Source organism: Pongo abelii, chromosome 23, assembly GCF_028885655.2.
Source record: "Pongo abelii isolate AG06213 chromosome 23, NHGRI_mPonAbe1-v2.0_pri, whole genome shotgun sequence".
NCBI classification, from domain to species: Eukaryota; Metazoa; Chordata; class Mammalia; order Primates; family Hominidae; genus Pongo; species Pongo abelii.
The window spans coordinates 45,848,529-45,864,753 of NC_085929.1; the positions used below are offsets into that span (position 1 = coordinate 45,848,529).

The window sequence follows — 16,225 nt, forward strand, 5'->3', positions numbered from 1 at the left end:
CCCTCCACCTCCCGGGTTCAAGCGATTCTGCTGCCTCAGCCTCCTGAGTAGCTGGGACCACAGGCACGTGCCACCGCCACGCCTGGCTAATTTTGTTTATTTTTAGTGGAGATGGGGTTTCACCATGTTAGCCAGGATGGTCTCGATCTCCTGACCTCATGATCCACCTGCCTCGGCCTCCCAAAGTACTGGGATTACAGGTGTGAGCCACCGCACCTGGCCCATACCCAGCTAATTTTGGTATTTTTTGTAGAGATGCGGTTTTACAATGTTGCCCACTCTGGTTGTTCCTTTTTATGGCCGAAAAATTGTCCAATTTATGGATGTACCACACTTTGTGCCCCCATTCATCTGCTGTGCACATTTAGGTCAGAATCCCCCTTAACACACAACATCCTAACCCAGAGGTCTCTAACCATTTTTTATTTTTGAGACAATGTCTCGCTCTGTTACCCAGGCTGGAGTGCAATGACACGATCTCAGCTCACTGCAACCTCCACCTCCCGGGTTCAAGCCATTCTCCTGTCACAGGCTTCCGAGTAGCTAGGATTACAGGCATGTGCCATCACGCCCAGCTAATTTTTTGTATTTTTAGTATAGAGACAGGGTTTCACCGTGTTGGCCAGGCTAGTCTCCAACTCCTGACCTCAAGTGATCTACCTATCTTGGTCTCCCAAAGTGCTGGGATTACAGGCGTGAACCACCGCACCCGGCCGGTCTCTAAACTTTTAATCGTACTCCTTTCAGGAAAAATGTTTGCACCAATCGTCCCATTCAATGTAGATTTATTGGTTTTATATATGCTACTACTGTACTAATATATCCTGTGCATTTTAAAATCCATGTAAACTATAGGCATCTTACAGAGATAAGATAATATTAAGAATGCTTCTCATATTTTTCCCATACCTGTCCTGGAATCATTACCCATCCTGGGCATCAGCCAGGAAGAAAATGTGTTCAACTCACATTGAAATTGTAGTTTCTGAGGCTGGGCGTGGTGGCTGACTCCTATAATCCTAGCACTTTGGGAGGCCTAGGTGGGCAGATCACCTGAGGCCGGGAGTTTGAGACCAGCCTGACCAACATGGAGAAACCCCATCTCTACTAAAAATACAAAATTAGCCGAGTATGGTGGTGCATGCCTGTAATCCCAGCTACTCGGGAGGCTGAGGCAGGAGAATCGCTTGAACCCAGGAGGCAGAGATTATGGTGAATTGAGATTGCACCACTGCACTCCAGCCTGGGCAACAAGGCGAAAGTCCATCTCAAAAACAAACAAATGAGAAAGAAATTATAGTTTCTGGCCAGGCATGGTGGCTCACGCCTGTAATCCCAGCACTTTGGGAGGCTTGGGGCTGGTGGATCACTTGAGGTTAGGAGTTTGAAACCAGCCTAACAAACACAGCGAAACTCCGTCTCTACTAAAAATACAAAAGATTAGCCAGACATGGTGGCAAACGCCTATAGTCCCAGCTACTCAGGAGGCTGAGGCTGGTCTTGAACTCCTGGACTCAAGTGATCCTCCTTTCTGAGCCTCCTAAAGTGCTGGGATTACACAGGTGAGACACCATGCCCAGCCAAAAAGCGTGAACTTTAGAGTCAGGTACCCTGGGTTTGAAGCCAGGTTCTGTCACTGACCAGTTGTGTGACTTTGGATGTGTTAACAATAGCTGAGCCTTAACTGTCTTATCTGCAAAATGCTGATGGTGCAGGGTGTATTGGCAAGCTATTGCTGCATAACAAATTGCCCTACAACATAAGGTTTATAACAAGAAATATTTGTTATCTGACAGTTTCTGTGAGTGAGGAATCTGCTAAGCTTGGTGCCACTGCCTGAGGGTCTCTCACAAGGCTATAATCACAGCATCAGGTAGGGCTGTGGTTTCATCTGAAGGCTCAACTGAGGGTAGATCCATTCTTTTTTTTTTTGAGATGGAGTCTCACTCTGTTGCCCAAGCTGGAGTGCAGTGGCGTGATCTTGGCACACTGCAACCTCCACCTCCTGGGTTCAAGTGATTCTCCTGCTTCAGCCTCCCGAGTAGCTGGGACCACAGGCATGTGCCACCACACCCAGCTAATGTTTTGTATTTTTAGTAGAGACAGGATTTCACCGTGTTAGCCAGGATGGTCTTGATCTCCTGACCTCGTGATTTGCCCACCTCGGCCTCCCAAAGTGCTGGGATTACAGGCGTGAGCCACCACACACCACGCCCAGCCCTTTTTTTTTTTTTTTTTTGAGACAGAGTTTCGCTCTGTTGCCCAGGCTGGAATGCAATGGCACAATCTCGGCTCACTGCAACCTCCGCCCAGGCCCAGCAAAGAGTTCTTCTGGGCTCAAGCAATTCTCCTGCCTCAGCCTCCCAAGTAGCTGGATGACAGTCATGTGCTACCACACCTGGCTACTTTTTGTGTTTTTAGTAGAGACAGGGTTTCTCCATGTTGGCTAGGCTGGTCCCGAACTCCTGACCTCAGGTGATCCACCCACCTCGGCCTCCCAAAGTGCTGGGATTACAGGCATGAGCCACCATGCCTGGCCTGGGTGGATCCATTCTTAAGCTCACTGACATGGTATTGGCAGGATTCAATTCCTTGTGGGTGTCGGACTGAGGGGCTCAGTTCCCTGTGGGCAGTTGGCTAAAGACCCTCAGTTCCTTGCCATGCAGTCTTTCCAAAGGGTAGCCCAAAACACAACAGCTTTCATCAGAGCAACCAGGAAGTGGGGGAGGAGAGGACGAGCAAGATGAAAGCAGAAATCCTTTGTCACTTACTCCCAGAAGTGATATCCCATCACTTCTTGCCATATCCTGTAGTGGGGTCAGTGAGATAGCATGTGTAATATACCCCTGGGATCATGCAGGGTACCCTGTATCTGGCAGGATTGTGTCTATTGTTATTTTCTATATAATACACACACACACACGCACACATATAGACAGTTTTTTTTTTTTTTGAGAGTGTCTTGCTCTGTTGCCCAGGCTAGAGTGCAGTGGCTCAATCTTGGCTCACTGCAACCTCCACCTCCCAGGTTCAAGCAATTCTCCTGCCTCAGCGTCTCGAGTAGCTGGGATTACAGGCGCCCACCACCATGCCCAGCTAATTTTTGTATTTTAGTAAAGACGGGGTTTCACCATGTTGGCCAGGCTGATCTCAAACTCCTGACCTGGTGATCCACCCGCCTCTGCCTCCCAAAGTGCTGGGATTACAGGCGTGAGCCACCACGCCCGGCCCCAGAGTTTTTCGTTTTGTGTTGTTTTGTTTTGTTTTTTTGAGACAGAGCCTCTCTCTGTCACCCAGGCTGGAGTGCAGTGGCATGATGACGGTTCACTACAACCTCCGCCTCCTGGGCTCAAGAGATCCTCCCCCTCATCTTCCCTGGTACCTGAGACTACAGGCACGCACCACCATACCTGGGTAATTTTTTTATTTTTTAGTAGAGGCGGGATTTTGCCATGTTGCCCAGGCTGGTCTCCAACTGCTGAGCTCAAGTGATCCTCCTACCTTGGCCTCCCAAAGTGCTGGGATTACAGGCGTGAGCCACCACCCCCAGCCCACTGTTATTTTTTCATTCATTACTCCATCCACTTGCCAGGCCTGGGTAGGGGCCTGAGACCCCAGACCAGCCCACAGCTCTGCAGAGGGAAGGAGAACACAAGATGGGGCCCAGCACATGCCAGCATCTGGAGGAGTCAGCCTGGGGGTGGGGGCTGGGCAGGTCCACAGCCTAGGAGGGCCTGTGGCTCCTTGTTCTTTGAGAGTTGGTCCAGTCCCAGGATATCTTGGTGTCAGGGCCTAGGAAGACCTTTAGGACCTGGCTGAGGGGTGTTGGAAGGGGCCACATCTGTGGTCAGAGAGTCCTCAGTGCCTGTGGCTGAGAAAGGAATGATTGACCCCCACCTGGCGCTGTGTGACCCACGCAAGTTGCCCTCCCTCTCTGGGGACCCCCCTCTGAAATGCCTGCTTAACCCAGGTCTTGTAGCTCACGGAGGGCCAGGCAGCAGGCGAGGGTGGCAGCCTCCCCGTCCCCTGGGTGGTGTGAGGCAGGGGTCTGCCCAGGTCTAAGGTGTGGCCCCGCCCCCGACAGCTGTTCTCCATAGTGGTGTTCGGCTCCATCGTGAACGAGGGCTACCTCAACAGCGCCTCCGAGGGGGAGGAGTTCTGCATCTACAACCGCAACCCCAACGCCTGCAGCTATGGCGTGGCCGTGGGCGTGCTCGCCTTCCTCACCTGCCTGCTGTACCTGGCCCTGGACGTGTACTTCCCGCAGATCAGCAGCGTCAAGGACCGCAAGAAAGCCGTCCTGTCCGACATCGGTGTCTCGGGTGAGCCCCACCCAGCGGGTACCCCCTGCACAGAGTCTGCAGAGCATTGTCCCGGCCATAGGAGGCGGCTGCCGCCCTTCTTCCCATTTTCCAGATGAGGAAATGAGGTGCAGGCGGGTGAAGGGACGGACTCAGGGTCACATGGCTGGCAGCAGGAAGGATGGGACCAGGACAGGGCCTGGGACCCCAAAATAACCCATGCTGCCCACAGGCAGGGGGGCATGGATGGGATTCTAGTTCCTTCTAGTCTAAGGGACCCATGGATGGCACTGGGCATGTGCCAGCCCCCATGGGTTGGCCCATGTTTCAGTGGCCTCTTCTGTGCCACCTCCCTGGGGCAGCCTCATGAGGACTAAGCAAGGCGGTGACTGGGTGCCCAGTGCACAGCAGGGGCCCTGGAGCCTCAGCCTCCCCACGCCTCCCAGCCAGACCTTGGCAGGACCAGGGCCTGGACCTGTGGAGCCAACCTGACCTGCTGCCCTTTGCCCTTCAGAAGCAGCCTTTGGCAGAGGCACCCTGACCTCTGCTCCGTGAGTTCCAGGAATCTGATTGGTGGATGCTCTCAGTCAGGGGTCCGAACCCAAGGCTTCAGCCTCGCTGTTCCGAGGCTTGGGTCCCTGGACTGGGACCAACCCCTAGTTCTAAGCCTGGAGCTCTCAGGATAAGCCAGGCTGAAGGCAGGTCATGAGGCCTAGTTTTAGAAGGAACTAGAACTAAATGAATGGTTCTCAAACTTCCGCAGAGCCTCAGGGTTCCCTGGCAGTGCCTCTGGGAGGTGGGCTGGGCCCCAGGTGGGCACCTCACCTGCTTGGCAGATGCATGCCTTGTCCTGAGCAGGTCTGGGCTTCTCTGGGGAGACCTTGGCACTCACAGGAGATTGTGTGGCCATGAGGCTCCCACTGCTGATGCCCCCAGGCTCGGCTCTCTGTGAGCCCCTCGCTAAACCTGGGGCTCTGTGGGGTCGCAGCACGTTAGAAGTCGAAGCCCAGACCCACCCAGCAAAGCTGCCATCCTTGCCCCAGCCTCGTCCTCCTCCCCACACCTCATTTGTCTGGCAGCCTGGGGGTTGGGGTCTTCCTACCTGCAGAGCTGCAGGCATCAGGGGTGGACCGGGGGGGCCCATGTCAGGGGTGTGGCTGGAGATGGGGGTTTGGCAGAGGCTGCAGAAATGCGGCCTGAGTTGATTACCTTCTCTCTCTGTCTCTCCCTCCATCCTCTTCTCTCACTGCCCGTGGCTCTCCTCTGACTGGCCCTGCCCCTGCCCTGTCTGTGGTCTCCTCCCCCCTGCATCTTCTCTTGGCTCCCCTCTCTCTTCCCCTACCCCCTTTGCCTCTCTCTTTGGGGGTGGGGGAGCATGGGAGATGCACTCTTGAATGTCCCCCTGTTCCTCGGCTTCCCCATTTTCTCCCCACTCACCCTCTCCCCCACGTGTGGCACTGCCCATTCTGCCCGGTCCTGGGACCCCCCAGCCTTCTGGGCTTTCCTCTGGTTCGTGGGATTCTGCTACCTGGCCAACCAGTGGCAGGTCTCCAAGCCCAAGGACAACCCGCTGAACGAAGGGACGGACGCAGCCCGGGCTGCCATCGCCTTCTCCTTTTTCTCCATCTTCACCTGGGTGAGTACAGCCACCGCCCACCAGCCCACACTCGCCCCCTTTCCCCACTGAGCCCCTGGACGGGTGGCCTTTCGCTAGCCTAGGACCCGCTCTGCCTCTGGGAGCCCACACCACCCTCGCTCCCTCTTCTGCCTGCCTGTTTCTGCGGCGCTCACAGTGGTGCTGCCTCCCTCAGCAAGGAGGCTACAGCCCTTGGGGGTAGCATGGTCCCTGGAGATGGCAGACCCTCACTGTGGTGCAGAGCAGCCTTCCTGGGGGTCACGAACCACCCCCGCCAAACCACTCTGGGTGAATGGTGATTATTATCCCCTTTCACAGATGAGAAAGCAGAGGCCTAGACAGGAAAGTGAGGCTTGCAGGGTTTGAGGCTGGGAAGCAGCCCTGCCTAGGAGTCAGGAGACCTGGTTCCGATCGGGGCTGCCTCTAATTTTCCTAGCCTCTGTCTTCCCATCCGTAAAATGAGGGGGTAGGATTTGGGGGAGACAGGTGTCGACATCAGATGCGCATGGGTCAGGCAGGGCCTGAGAGCCGTGAGCAGGCCGGGTGACACATGCGTGCCTGTCCTAAGAGGGTACTTCCGCGCGGCTGCCAAGCAGGAATAGGGACCTAGAGAAGGCAGAAGTCTGAATTTCTACATGAAATCTGATCTTGATATGTTGGAAGTTTATTCAGGTTGAAGCAATATATTGTGTGTGTCAAACAAAGCATGTCTCTGGGCCCAGCAGGCCCTGAGCTGGCAGGCTGGAGGGCCAGGCAGTACAACAGCTCGGCTGGCCCCTCTTTCCCACTGCTCTGGGTCATCTCTGTTTCTTCTCTCCTAATCACCCTTCTGCAGAGATCTAGGGTCACATCAGCTCCATAGCCCAATCCCAAGAGCCCTCCCCATAAGCCACAGTTGCCTCCCCTCTGGGCCGGCCAGCAGTTCTGGGCCCAGGCTCCTGCAAGGAGACTCTTGAGGCTACATACAGGCCGCCAGCCACCCCTGTTTCCCCCATCCTCCTGGGTTTGCCCCGGGTTGATGTCTTTTTTCTTTTTGAGGGCCCCTGGATATCCATTTTTGGGGGGTACACCCATCTCCCCAACAATATTAGAAGATAGCATTTGGAGGGGGAGACCCGTGGTTCAGGCCCTAGTGGGCCAGCCTTGGCTGCTCCAGCCCTCGGTGTCCTCAAGGCTGGGTAGGAAGAACCAGGTGACCCCAGGGGATCTCAGTCCAGAGAAGGTGCCCCAGGAGTGGGGACCACCTAGCCTACAGGGAGGAGTTTAGGGGCGGGGCTCACAGAGGAGTAGTGGATGATTTCTAGCCATGGGTCTGAAGTACCTGACCAACAGGTGCCTGCCCGGCCCCCTGAAGCCAGCCTCCCTCCTGGCACCTCTCCAGCTCTTCCCCACTGGCCTCACCCCTGCTCTCTCCTGGCAGAGCCTGACCGCAGCCCTGGCCGTGCGGAGATTCAAGGACCTAAGCTTCCAGGAGGAGTACAGCACACTGTTCCCCGCCTCGGCACAGCCGTAGGCCTCCCCGGCTTGCAGAGGCCAGCAGCCCTGTATCGCCCCTGGCAGTGAGGTGGCAGGAGCAGCCTAGTGCCAGAAATGTCCAAGATGCAGGGCTTGCGGGGCAGTGGAAGGCTGGCTTGAGGAACCAATTCAGGTTCTCCACTGACTCATTCATTCCTTCACTGCGTCCTTTGTTGATTCTTCATGCGTTCATTCATTCAGTAAACATTTATTGAGCAGCTGTTTTGTGCCTAGTGATGAATTAGGTGGGGTCCTTGGCTCCAGGAGCCCACAGGCTGGGGAGGAGAAAACAAACACATCAATATCTCTTCCAAATGGACATCCGTGGACAGTTACCAGGTTGGTAGTGGCCCCATACATGGGCTGCCTGGAGGCGTTCATGGTCCCCGTTGCTGAGCTGTGGGTGCAGAGCAATAGCCTCTCCCTTCACAGCGGTGTGAAGAGTGACCTCACTGTCCTCAGGGTGAGCATCCTGGCCGAGGATGTCAGAGGACTCTTGGTCTGGCTCTGTCCTCATGTGCTGTGTGACCCTGACAAACCCGTGCACCTCTCTCAGCCTCAGTCCACTTACCTGAACTGAGGGGTGATAATGGACCTACCTCTCAAGGCTGTCGTGCCAGTGAAACAAAGGCCAGCACAGGGCTTAGCACAAGCATGCTCAATAAATGTAAGCTCTTTTGTTCATTCATTCATTCATTCATTCATTCATTCATTCATTCATTCTTCTCTCCAGAGAGTCAGGGGCACCTCCAGAATCTCTACTTTGAGAGTAACTCTCATGTGATGAATCCTTGTTCCTCCAAAGGATTTTGGTCTCTGGTTCTACACAGGTTTCCTCCTTGGGGACCCCAGCTGCCTGGGCAGGAACTCACCCATTCCTCCACTCTCTGCTGGAGTTGAGGAGGCTGGTGGAGCACAGACAGTTCCCCAAAGCAATGCCTCAACCCTGCAAGGGCCTGAGCACACCGAGAGTGAGCTTCCTGGCACTGGAGGCATCCCAGTGCAGACGCAAACTGCCTGCTGCACACTGGAGATGCTGCAGAGAGGGCACCTACACTGAGAAAGTGGGGCCAGGGGACCACCAGGTCCCTGGGCTCTCAGCAGAACTCCCATCCTCCCTGCCCAGGCCAGTGGGGGCCCAGGCCTCTGCTTTGCTCCTGTCTTGTGGCCCCTTAAACTGGTTGCCCAAATGAAGCTTTGACTTAGTGAGGGCAGAGAGCTGACCACAGACACAGTATGAGTGCCTACAGCCAGAGGCTTCTCCCTAGAAGGATCAGCAGGGGTCATCTGCTCCAGCCCTCTGCCTCTGTACAGGAAACCAGCCTGGATAGTAGAGCCAGGGAGCTCGGGGAGAACCGAGTCTACAGACATTGCTCTCAAGGTTCATTCGGTCAGTCCCTGTGGGCTGGCCAGGGCTCAAGTGTACCCTCAGGGGGCTCTTCACCTCCCCTGCTTCTTCAGGCTCTGGCGTCTGAGCCCCCAGCAGCCAGGACCTCATGCCAACATACTGGGAAACCCCAGAGGGCCACACCTTATCCCTTAGCCCAATTTCTTTAGACCTGGTCTGTCTTTCCCAAGGCTCTGGCACTTTGCTTTAAATGCCCACCTCCCAGAAAGTGCTTCCCCTCAGAACTTTGGTCAATGAGTACAATCAAAAGGTAATGTCCTAGCTGGGCGTGGTGGCTCATGCCTGTGATCCCAGCACTTTGGGTGGCCAAGGCGGGCGGATCACCTGAGGTCAGGAGTTCGAGACCAGCCTGGCCAACATGGCAAAACCCCGTCTCTACTAAAAATACAAAAATTAGCTTGGTGTGGTGGTGGGTGCCTGTAATCCCAGCTACTTGGGAGGCTGAGGTAGGAGAATCACTTGGACCCAGGAGGCAGAGGTTGCAGTGAGCCAAGGTTGTGCCATTGCACCCCATCCTGGGTGACAGAGCGAGACTCTGTCTCAAAAAAAGAAGAAAAAAAAGAAAAAAAGAAAAAAAAAGGAAATGCCCAGTCACTGGGTTTCTGGAACTTTGTGGAATAAAACACTAGGTATATTTACTCTCTACCTCTTCACTAAGTGGCTCTTTTAGGTTGTTGGTTGACTTAGTGCCTTGTCAGGGGCCAATCAAAGGGAAGGAGGTGAGGGCGCCCTGACCTGGGAAGGGGTAGGACCCCATGTTTAGGGATGGGTTCTAGCAGTAACTCTGCCACGGGCACTTCCTTTTCTAGGCCTCAATCTTCCCAGCCCTAAAACAGGGGTCTGGAGAGTATCAGCACATTCCCATCACAGGCAGATTCCCTGGGACGGGAAAGTTTCTGGAGAAGGCTTTTGCAATAAACCTCTAAGCTGCTTTTCTAATGACAAGTTTGATTTACTTAAACTGTGACTTAGCTCAGTGTGGTCAGTGTCATTGTCCTTAATAACAATGTAATTGCTTTTATTGAAAAGTAATTTCCTAACCATGCATGTGTGCTGTAGACAAGTCTTTCCCAGTCTGAGATCTGTGAAAAAAAAAAAGGGGGGGGCTTCAGGCTAGGCGCGGTCACATTGAATAGTCAGGGCTCTGCCAAGTCAGATGATCCTGAAACTTGTTTCACTCTATTTAACTCAGTTTCTCACTTAGAATTAGGTTCAGCAGCAGGTGACAGAAATCCCAAATAACAGTGATTTCAACAAAGTCCAAGGCTGTGGAAGTGGTCCAGGGCTGGCATACTGGCTCCAGAGGTCTTCAGTGACCCAGGCATCTTTCCTTTTTTTTTTAGAGACAGGGTCTCACTCTGTTGCCCAGGCTGGATCATAGCTCACTGCAGCTTCGAACTCATAGGCTCAGGCAATCCTCCCACCTCAGCCTCCTGAGTAGCTGGGACTACAGGCCAGCACCACTATGCCTGGCTAATTTGTTTTTTGTGGATTTTTTTTGGTAGAGATGGAGTCTTGCTACGTTGCCCAAGCTGGCCTTTTTTTTTTTGAGACAGTCTCACTCTGTCGCCCAGGCTGGAGTGCAGTGGTGCTGTCTCAGGACACTGCAACCTCTGCCTCTGGTTCAAGCGATTCTCATGCCTCACCTCCCGAGTAGCTGGGATTACAGGTGATGCCACCATGCCCAGCTAATTTTTTTATTTTTAGTAGAGATGGGGTTTCACCATGTTGGCCAGGCTGGTCTCAAACTCCTGACCTCAAATAGTCTGCCCACCTTGGCCTCTCAAAGTGCTGGGATTGCAGGCATGAGTTGTCGGGCCTGGCCTCTCCTGCTTTCAAGAAGAAGATCAGATTGTTATTGTGCCTGCTGTTTCAAGTGCCTTTAACTCAACATAGTCAGTATGCCAGAGGTGCATATTTTAGCCCAGGCTGGTCTTGATCTCCTGGCCTCAAGCGATCCTTCCGCCTTGGCCTATCAAAGTTGTGGGATTACAGGCATGAGCCGCAGTGCCTGGCTCCCAGGCATCTTTCATTCCTACAGGCTTGGCTCATGGTCTTTATGGTCCCTTTTGGCAACTAGAGCTCCAGCCATCACATCTGCATTCCAGGCATCAGGTCAGAGGGTGGGACAAAGAACATGAGGGTACCCCATTGGCCAAAACGTAGTCACATGGCCATGCCTAGCTGCAAGAGAGACAAAAGAATGGCTCTTAGGAGATGCCAACAGTCCTTTGTCCCGCTGAGAAGCTTTTTTCAAGGAGGCTGTTGTGAGCCTTTGAGCCATCTTAATGCTCCATAATGGAGATCTAGAACTTTTGGTAGCCCAGACTGACATCTGGGATTGGGAGACAGGGGCAGTGGACTTCTGGAGTACTTTCTGGCTGGATGATATGGTTCTGGGCATTTCCGGGGGTGGCTGTGAGAACAGCCTTCCTTCTCCACAGCCAAGCTTGGTCTCATGTTTGGTGCTTTGAGGATCTTTAACCCTCTCTTGCCTGTGTCCTGTGAATTAACCGCCACTAACCCAGTGCTCTTGTCTGTCTCTCCCCTAACCACCCCCTCCCACCTGTCCTTGTCCTCGCCGGCGTTCGTCCCCAGGCGGGCCAGGCTGTGCTGGCCTTCCAGCGGTACCAGATAGGCGCCGACTCAGCCCTCTTCTCCCAGGACTACATGGACCCCAGCCAGGATTCCAGCATGCCTTACGCGCCCTACGTGGAGCCCAGCACTGGGCCGGATCCCGCCGGTATGGGCGGCACCTACCAGCAGCCGGCCAACACCTTCGATACCGAGCCCCAGGGCTACCAGTCGCAGGGCTATTGAGCCACAGTGACCGCCTGCCCCCGCCCCCTCCCCCATCTGTCCCTTCCCTCCACACCCAGCCCCTGCTCCCGCCCAGGCTGCCCTGCCCAGTGCCTCATCAGCCTCTGCCTTGTCCCACTGAGGTCCAGGGTAGCTCGGGGCAGTGGTGGGGCAGTCCAGTGTTGGGGACTGTCTACGTGTGTGCAAGTATATCCCAGGGCATGTGCCCCGCAGGGGCCTAGAGGGTGGGGGCCAGGGGTATTTGCATTCATACATTGTGTCATCAAGCATTCCTTGAGCGTCTACTGGGCATCCGGCCTGTGCTGGGCATGGGTGGTGAAATTGGCAGAAATGGCCTCTGGAAAGGGGAGCGATGAGCTGTGGAGGAAGCCCTGGTGGTACCAGAGGCCAGAATGGTGGGAAAGACAGACCCAGATAATGCTGGGAAGTGTGGCTACACCGTGGCTTGGTCATAGGGTGAGTGTGAACACCCACAGGACACTGGGGGCTGTCACCCTGCTCTGGCAGTCCTGCTAAGAGTGTCAGGGCTGTCTCCATTTTATGGTTGAGGAAACAGGTCTGGAGAGGTCACGATTACTTGCCCAGAGTCACTCAGGCAGCTAGTGATAGAGGTGGGGCCAAACCCAGGCTGCCCGACTGCAGACCACGTGCTCTTCCCTGGCCACCCACCTCCTCCCATCCCCACGCTTGGGGCTTCCCTGCTCAGTGTTACTGTCATTCTGGGAGGCCTTGGGGCCCTCAGCCCCTTGAGACACCCTGATTCTGCTGCAAGCCAAGGGCCTGTTCTGCCCCAGCTGTTCCTCCTCCCCTGGGGACAGCCCCACCTCCGGGTCCCTCCACCTACATCCCCCTGGTCCTACCCCTGGCCCTTGGCCTCCTCCAAGAGGGCTCGCCCCAGGTGCTGCTCTGTGCTCTGCGTATCCCACAGACGCTTGTTCCAGGGGGCTCCAGCAAACCCCTTTGTGGTCTCTCAAAGGACTGATCACTGTCCTTGCCTCTAGGAGGGCTCACTAAGCCCTTACCTAGGGCTGGGTGGACAACAAGGCACAGATGAGTGTGTGACTGGCCCGAGGTCATGGTGAGTGAGTGGCAAAGCTGGGCCTGATGCCCGGGTTTCTTGGCCCCAGCTGCCCAGCAGGTGCCTCGATTTCCTGCCCTTGTGACCTCCCAGGAAACAGAACTGATCTGGGACGCTATGTCACCTCTCCTCTCATCTGGGGCCAGTCAGGGTTCAGGGGCTGCAGCAGCCAAGCGCATGAGAGGTGTTTCCTTGGCCTTCCAGAAGGCCCACTACGGAGCCAGCCTCCCTATGGGAGGCAGAGCAGCAAGGACAGGGCTTTGGAATCAGCCAAATCAGCTCCTGGGCTGTAGCCGTGGAGAGACACTGCCCCCAGGATGACATAGGCAAGAGCCCCTGAGGCATGGGAGGCCCAGGGAAGACCATGGGCTGTAGGGGAGAGGGTGGCAGGTGACCCAAAGGCCCAAAGAGGGCCATGGGGCCTGAGGAGGTCATAATCTCTTCTGAGTGGGAGGCAGGTCAATTCTTGCACAAGGTGGGCTCTTCACTGAGCCATAAGGGACAGGGAGGTGTGGGAGAGCACTGGGGGCCCATCCCCCTGTCCACCCAGTGTCCACTGGCCCGTCCCTCAGGGAGCAGAGCAGAGCAGGTGGTGGATGGGCCCAGTGCTGGGTGTTTCCACCACCATCCCCCCATCCCCCCTCTAAGAATCCTAAGAGGCAGGCGATCCCTCACCTGCTTACTCACTCAGCAGTTATCCGGCCCCTGTGCTGGGGATACCAAGGGCATAGGTGGTCCCTGCTTCGATGGCCCTAAAGCTGGGCCAGAGTTAAGGGAAAGAGGAGGAAGTCCTAAGCAGAGAAGTAGCGCCATTGTCCCCATTTAACAGAAGGGAAACTGAGGCTCGGCAAGCATAGGCGAGTTGGCAGTGGAACACAGATCTAAACTCAGGTCTGTCCAAGTCCTCCCAAGGGACAGCAGTGATGGAGAGGACCCCAGCCAGCTGAGTGACAGCTAGTTGTTGCTGATTTCATTTTCCAATCCAGGGAAGGGGCTCTGTCCACAATCCCTCCCGCCAGGTGGCCCAAATGGGACCAGCATGAGGGCAGGTTATCTGTTGGCCTGAAGAGTAAAACCTGTACCAGGCCAAAGGTGAGGGTGTGAGTGAGTGCAAGAGTGTTTATGGCAGAGTGAAGTTCTGTGCCCACCACAAGAGGCTGTGAGATGTTCTGACCCTCACCCACTGTCCACCAAAAGCCTCTCCTGCTGATGGGCACTAGGAGACCTCAGGGTACTGCCCATCTGTTTCTCCTTGGGCACCAGCCAGCTGCTGGTGATCCTCAGCCGGAGGGCAGGGTACCAGGTAAGCTTAACTCCATCTTGGGTGTTTGTGACAGGCCCTGCCTGCCACCCTAGGCAGGGAAAGTTGTCAAGACTCCTGCCAGGAATGGGGGGTGCTGAGTCATTTCACGAAGAATCCCTCACTCTTCCCAGGTTCAGCCCAGAAGCCCTCCCAGGCATGATCTTCCCCATTAGGCTGGGCTCTGGCAGGGGCCTGCCCAGGATGGATATGAGAGAGGGTGAGAGATGGAGGGTGGGATTTGGATGGGACCCAGGGCTCCTGACTCTGCCCTGGGAGGTTCATGGGGAAGCTCGCTCCTTCTGTTGGCAGAGGACCGCCCCTGGGGGACCCCAGGCCCAACTCTGTCTGGTATCCCCTTTCCTCCCAGCTGGCCTCCCCTGCTTCTCCCTTGCTCCCAAAGCTTCCCTTGGAGAAGGGCCCTCCTGCAGCTGGACCCTGCAGGGTGGCTCCCTCCTCCCCATCAAGCACAAGAGAGGGCCCAGGAAAAAAGGTTTCACGTAAGCATAGAGTCGCAAGGACGCTTAGAGTTGGCAGAGTCTGGAGTAGGGAGACAGCGACTTGTCCAAGGTCAAGCACGGAGGGAGAGGTTCAGGAGTCAGGTCTTCTGCCTTCTGAGTTGGCTCATCCCGGGCAGTCACAGACTGTCCTGCCTGCACGGCTCCTATCCACCTGGGGGTGTCGCAGTTGAGGGGCTAATTCCCAGGGGACTGACGTTAGTTCCCTACTCCATCCTTCCCTGGTGATTCTTGATCTTCAAAGCCTCGGGGATCCCAGATTTCCCCATGTAACTGAGACCCCCTGCCTGTTAGCCCTGGGAGACCCCTAACCTTGGCCCAAGACCCCTTTGATTCTCTAAGGAGCATGAAAGGGGGAATGCCCCTCCTGGGAGTTTATGGGAGAAGGGATTGGGCCGGCTGCCTCCCAGTGATGCACTTGACCTGACACTCCCCATGTCCTGGTGCGCACAGCCCTTGTCGGTGCCCCGGCCCCTCCCGCAGCGTTACTGCCTGTGTATAGTATAAATATATATATTTTCTATATATAAGATGTATAATATAAGGCTCCACAAATATATCTGTGTGTGTGTGTGCGTGTGTGTGCGGTGAAGGGCGGTCCCCATCCTGGGCCCCCACTCTAGGCCCCCCCACCACCTGGTTAAGTCTCGAGTGAATCCAGTGGCCCTGTGGCACCCTCCTTTATGACATCCATCCATCTGTGGTGAACCAAGTGAAGGTGGTGACTTCTGGTGACATCGTAATAAAGTGAAGACTCAGAACCCACCAGCGATTGCAAGCGTGTCACCGTGTTTCTTTGTTCTTCATTCTGCCTTTGGCTTGGATGCTCCATCCCGTTTGTCTCCTTAGACAGGCCATGTCTTACTTGGTTATTATTGTTTGTTAATTTTTCATTACACAATGAACCTATGAATATATTATCTTTTTAAAAAGTAAAATTGGCCGGGTGCAGTGGCTCATGCCTGTAATCCCAACACTTTGGGAGGCCAAGGTGGGTGGATCATCTGAGGTTAGGAGTTCAAGACCAGCCTGACCCACATGGTGAAAACCTGCCTCTACCAAAAATACAAAAAAAAAAAAAATTAGCCGGGTGTGGTGGCGGATGCCTGTAATCCCAGCTACTTGGGAGGCTGAGGCAGGAGAATCACTTGAACCCGGGAGGCAGAGGTTGCAGTGAGCTAAGATCGTGCCATTGCACTCCAGCCTGGGCATCAAGAGCAAAAATCCGTCTTAAAAAAAAAAAAAAAAAAGGAAAATCATTACAGTTGAAGCCAGAGTCTCTTAGCTTACATGTGCACATGTCCACATACATGCCCCATCACCATTTCCTATCCTGATTCCTTCCCCAACCACCAGGAGTAAACAAGATTAGGTGCTTGGCCTCATTCCTTCCAGACCATTTCCATGCTTTTACGTACACATGTTTTACAAGACATGGTTTTTAAATTTACTGGCCTTTAGCTGGGTGCCATGGCTCATGCCTGTAATCCCAGCACTTTGGGAGGCCAAGCTGGGAGGATTGCTTGAGCCTAGGAGTTCGAGACCAGCCTGGTCAACATAGTGAGACCCCGTGTCTAAACAAAACAAAACAAAAAATTAACCCGGTCACAGTGGCTCACACCTATAATCCTAGCACTTTGGGCAGCCTA

At 54.7% G+C, this 16,225-nt stretch overlaps 1 protein-coding gene across 3 annotated transcripts in view; it reads left to right on the forward strand.

Annotated features, from left to right (window-relative positions):
* The window catches only part of SYNGR1 (synaptogyrin 1), a 34,153-nt gene extending 18,816 nt beyond the window's left edge, over positions 1-15,337 (forward strand). The window contains exons 2-4 of one of the 3 annotated variants that reach the window (XM_009234392.4): positions 4,085-4,322; positions 5,792-5,937; positions 7,358-8,140. In XM_009234392.4, coding sequence (XP_009232667.1) covers positions 4,085-4,322; positions 5,792-5,937; positions 7,358-7,450 — 477 coding nt within the window. In that variant the 3' untranslated portion in view covers positions 7,451-8,140. 3 annotated transcript variants of the gene reach the window in all.
* Positions 15,338-16,225: the final 888 nt, after the last annotated feature.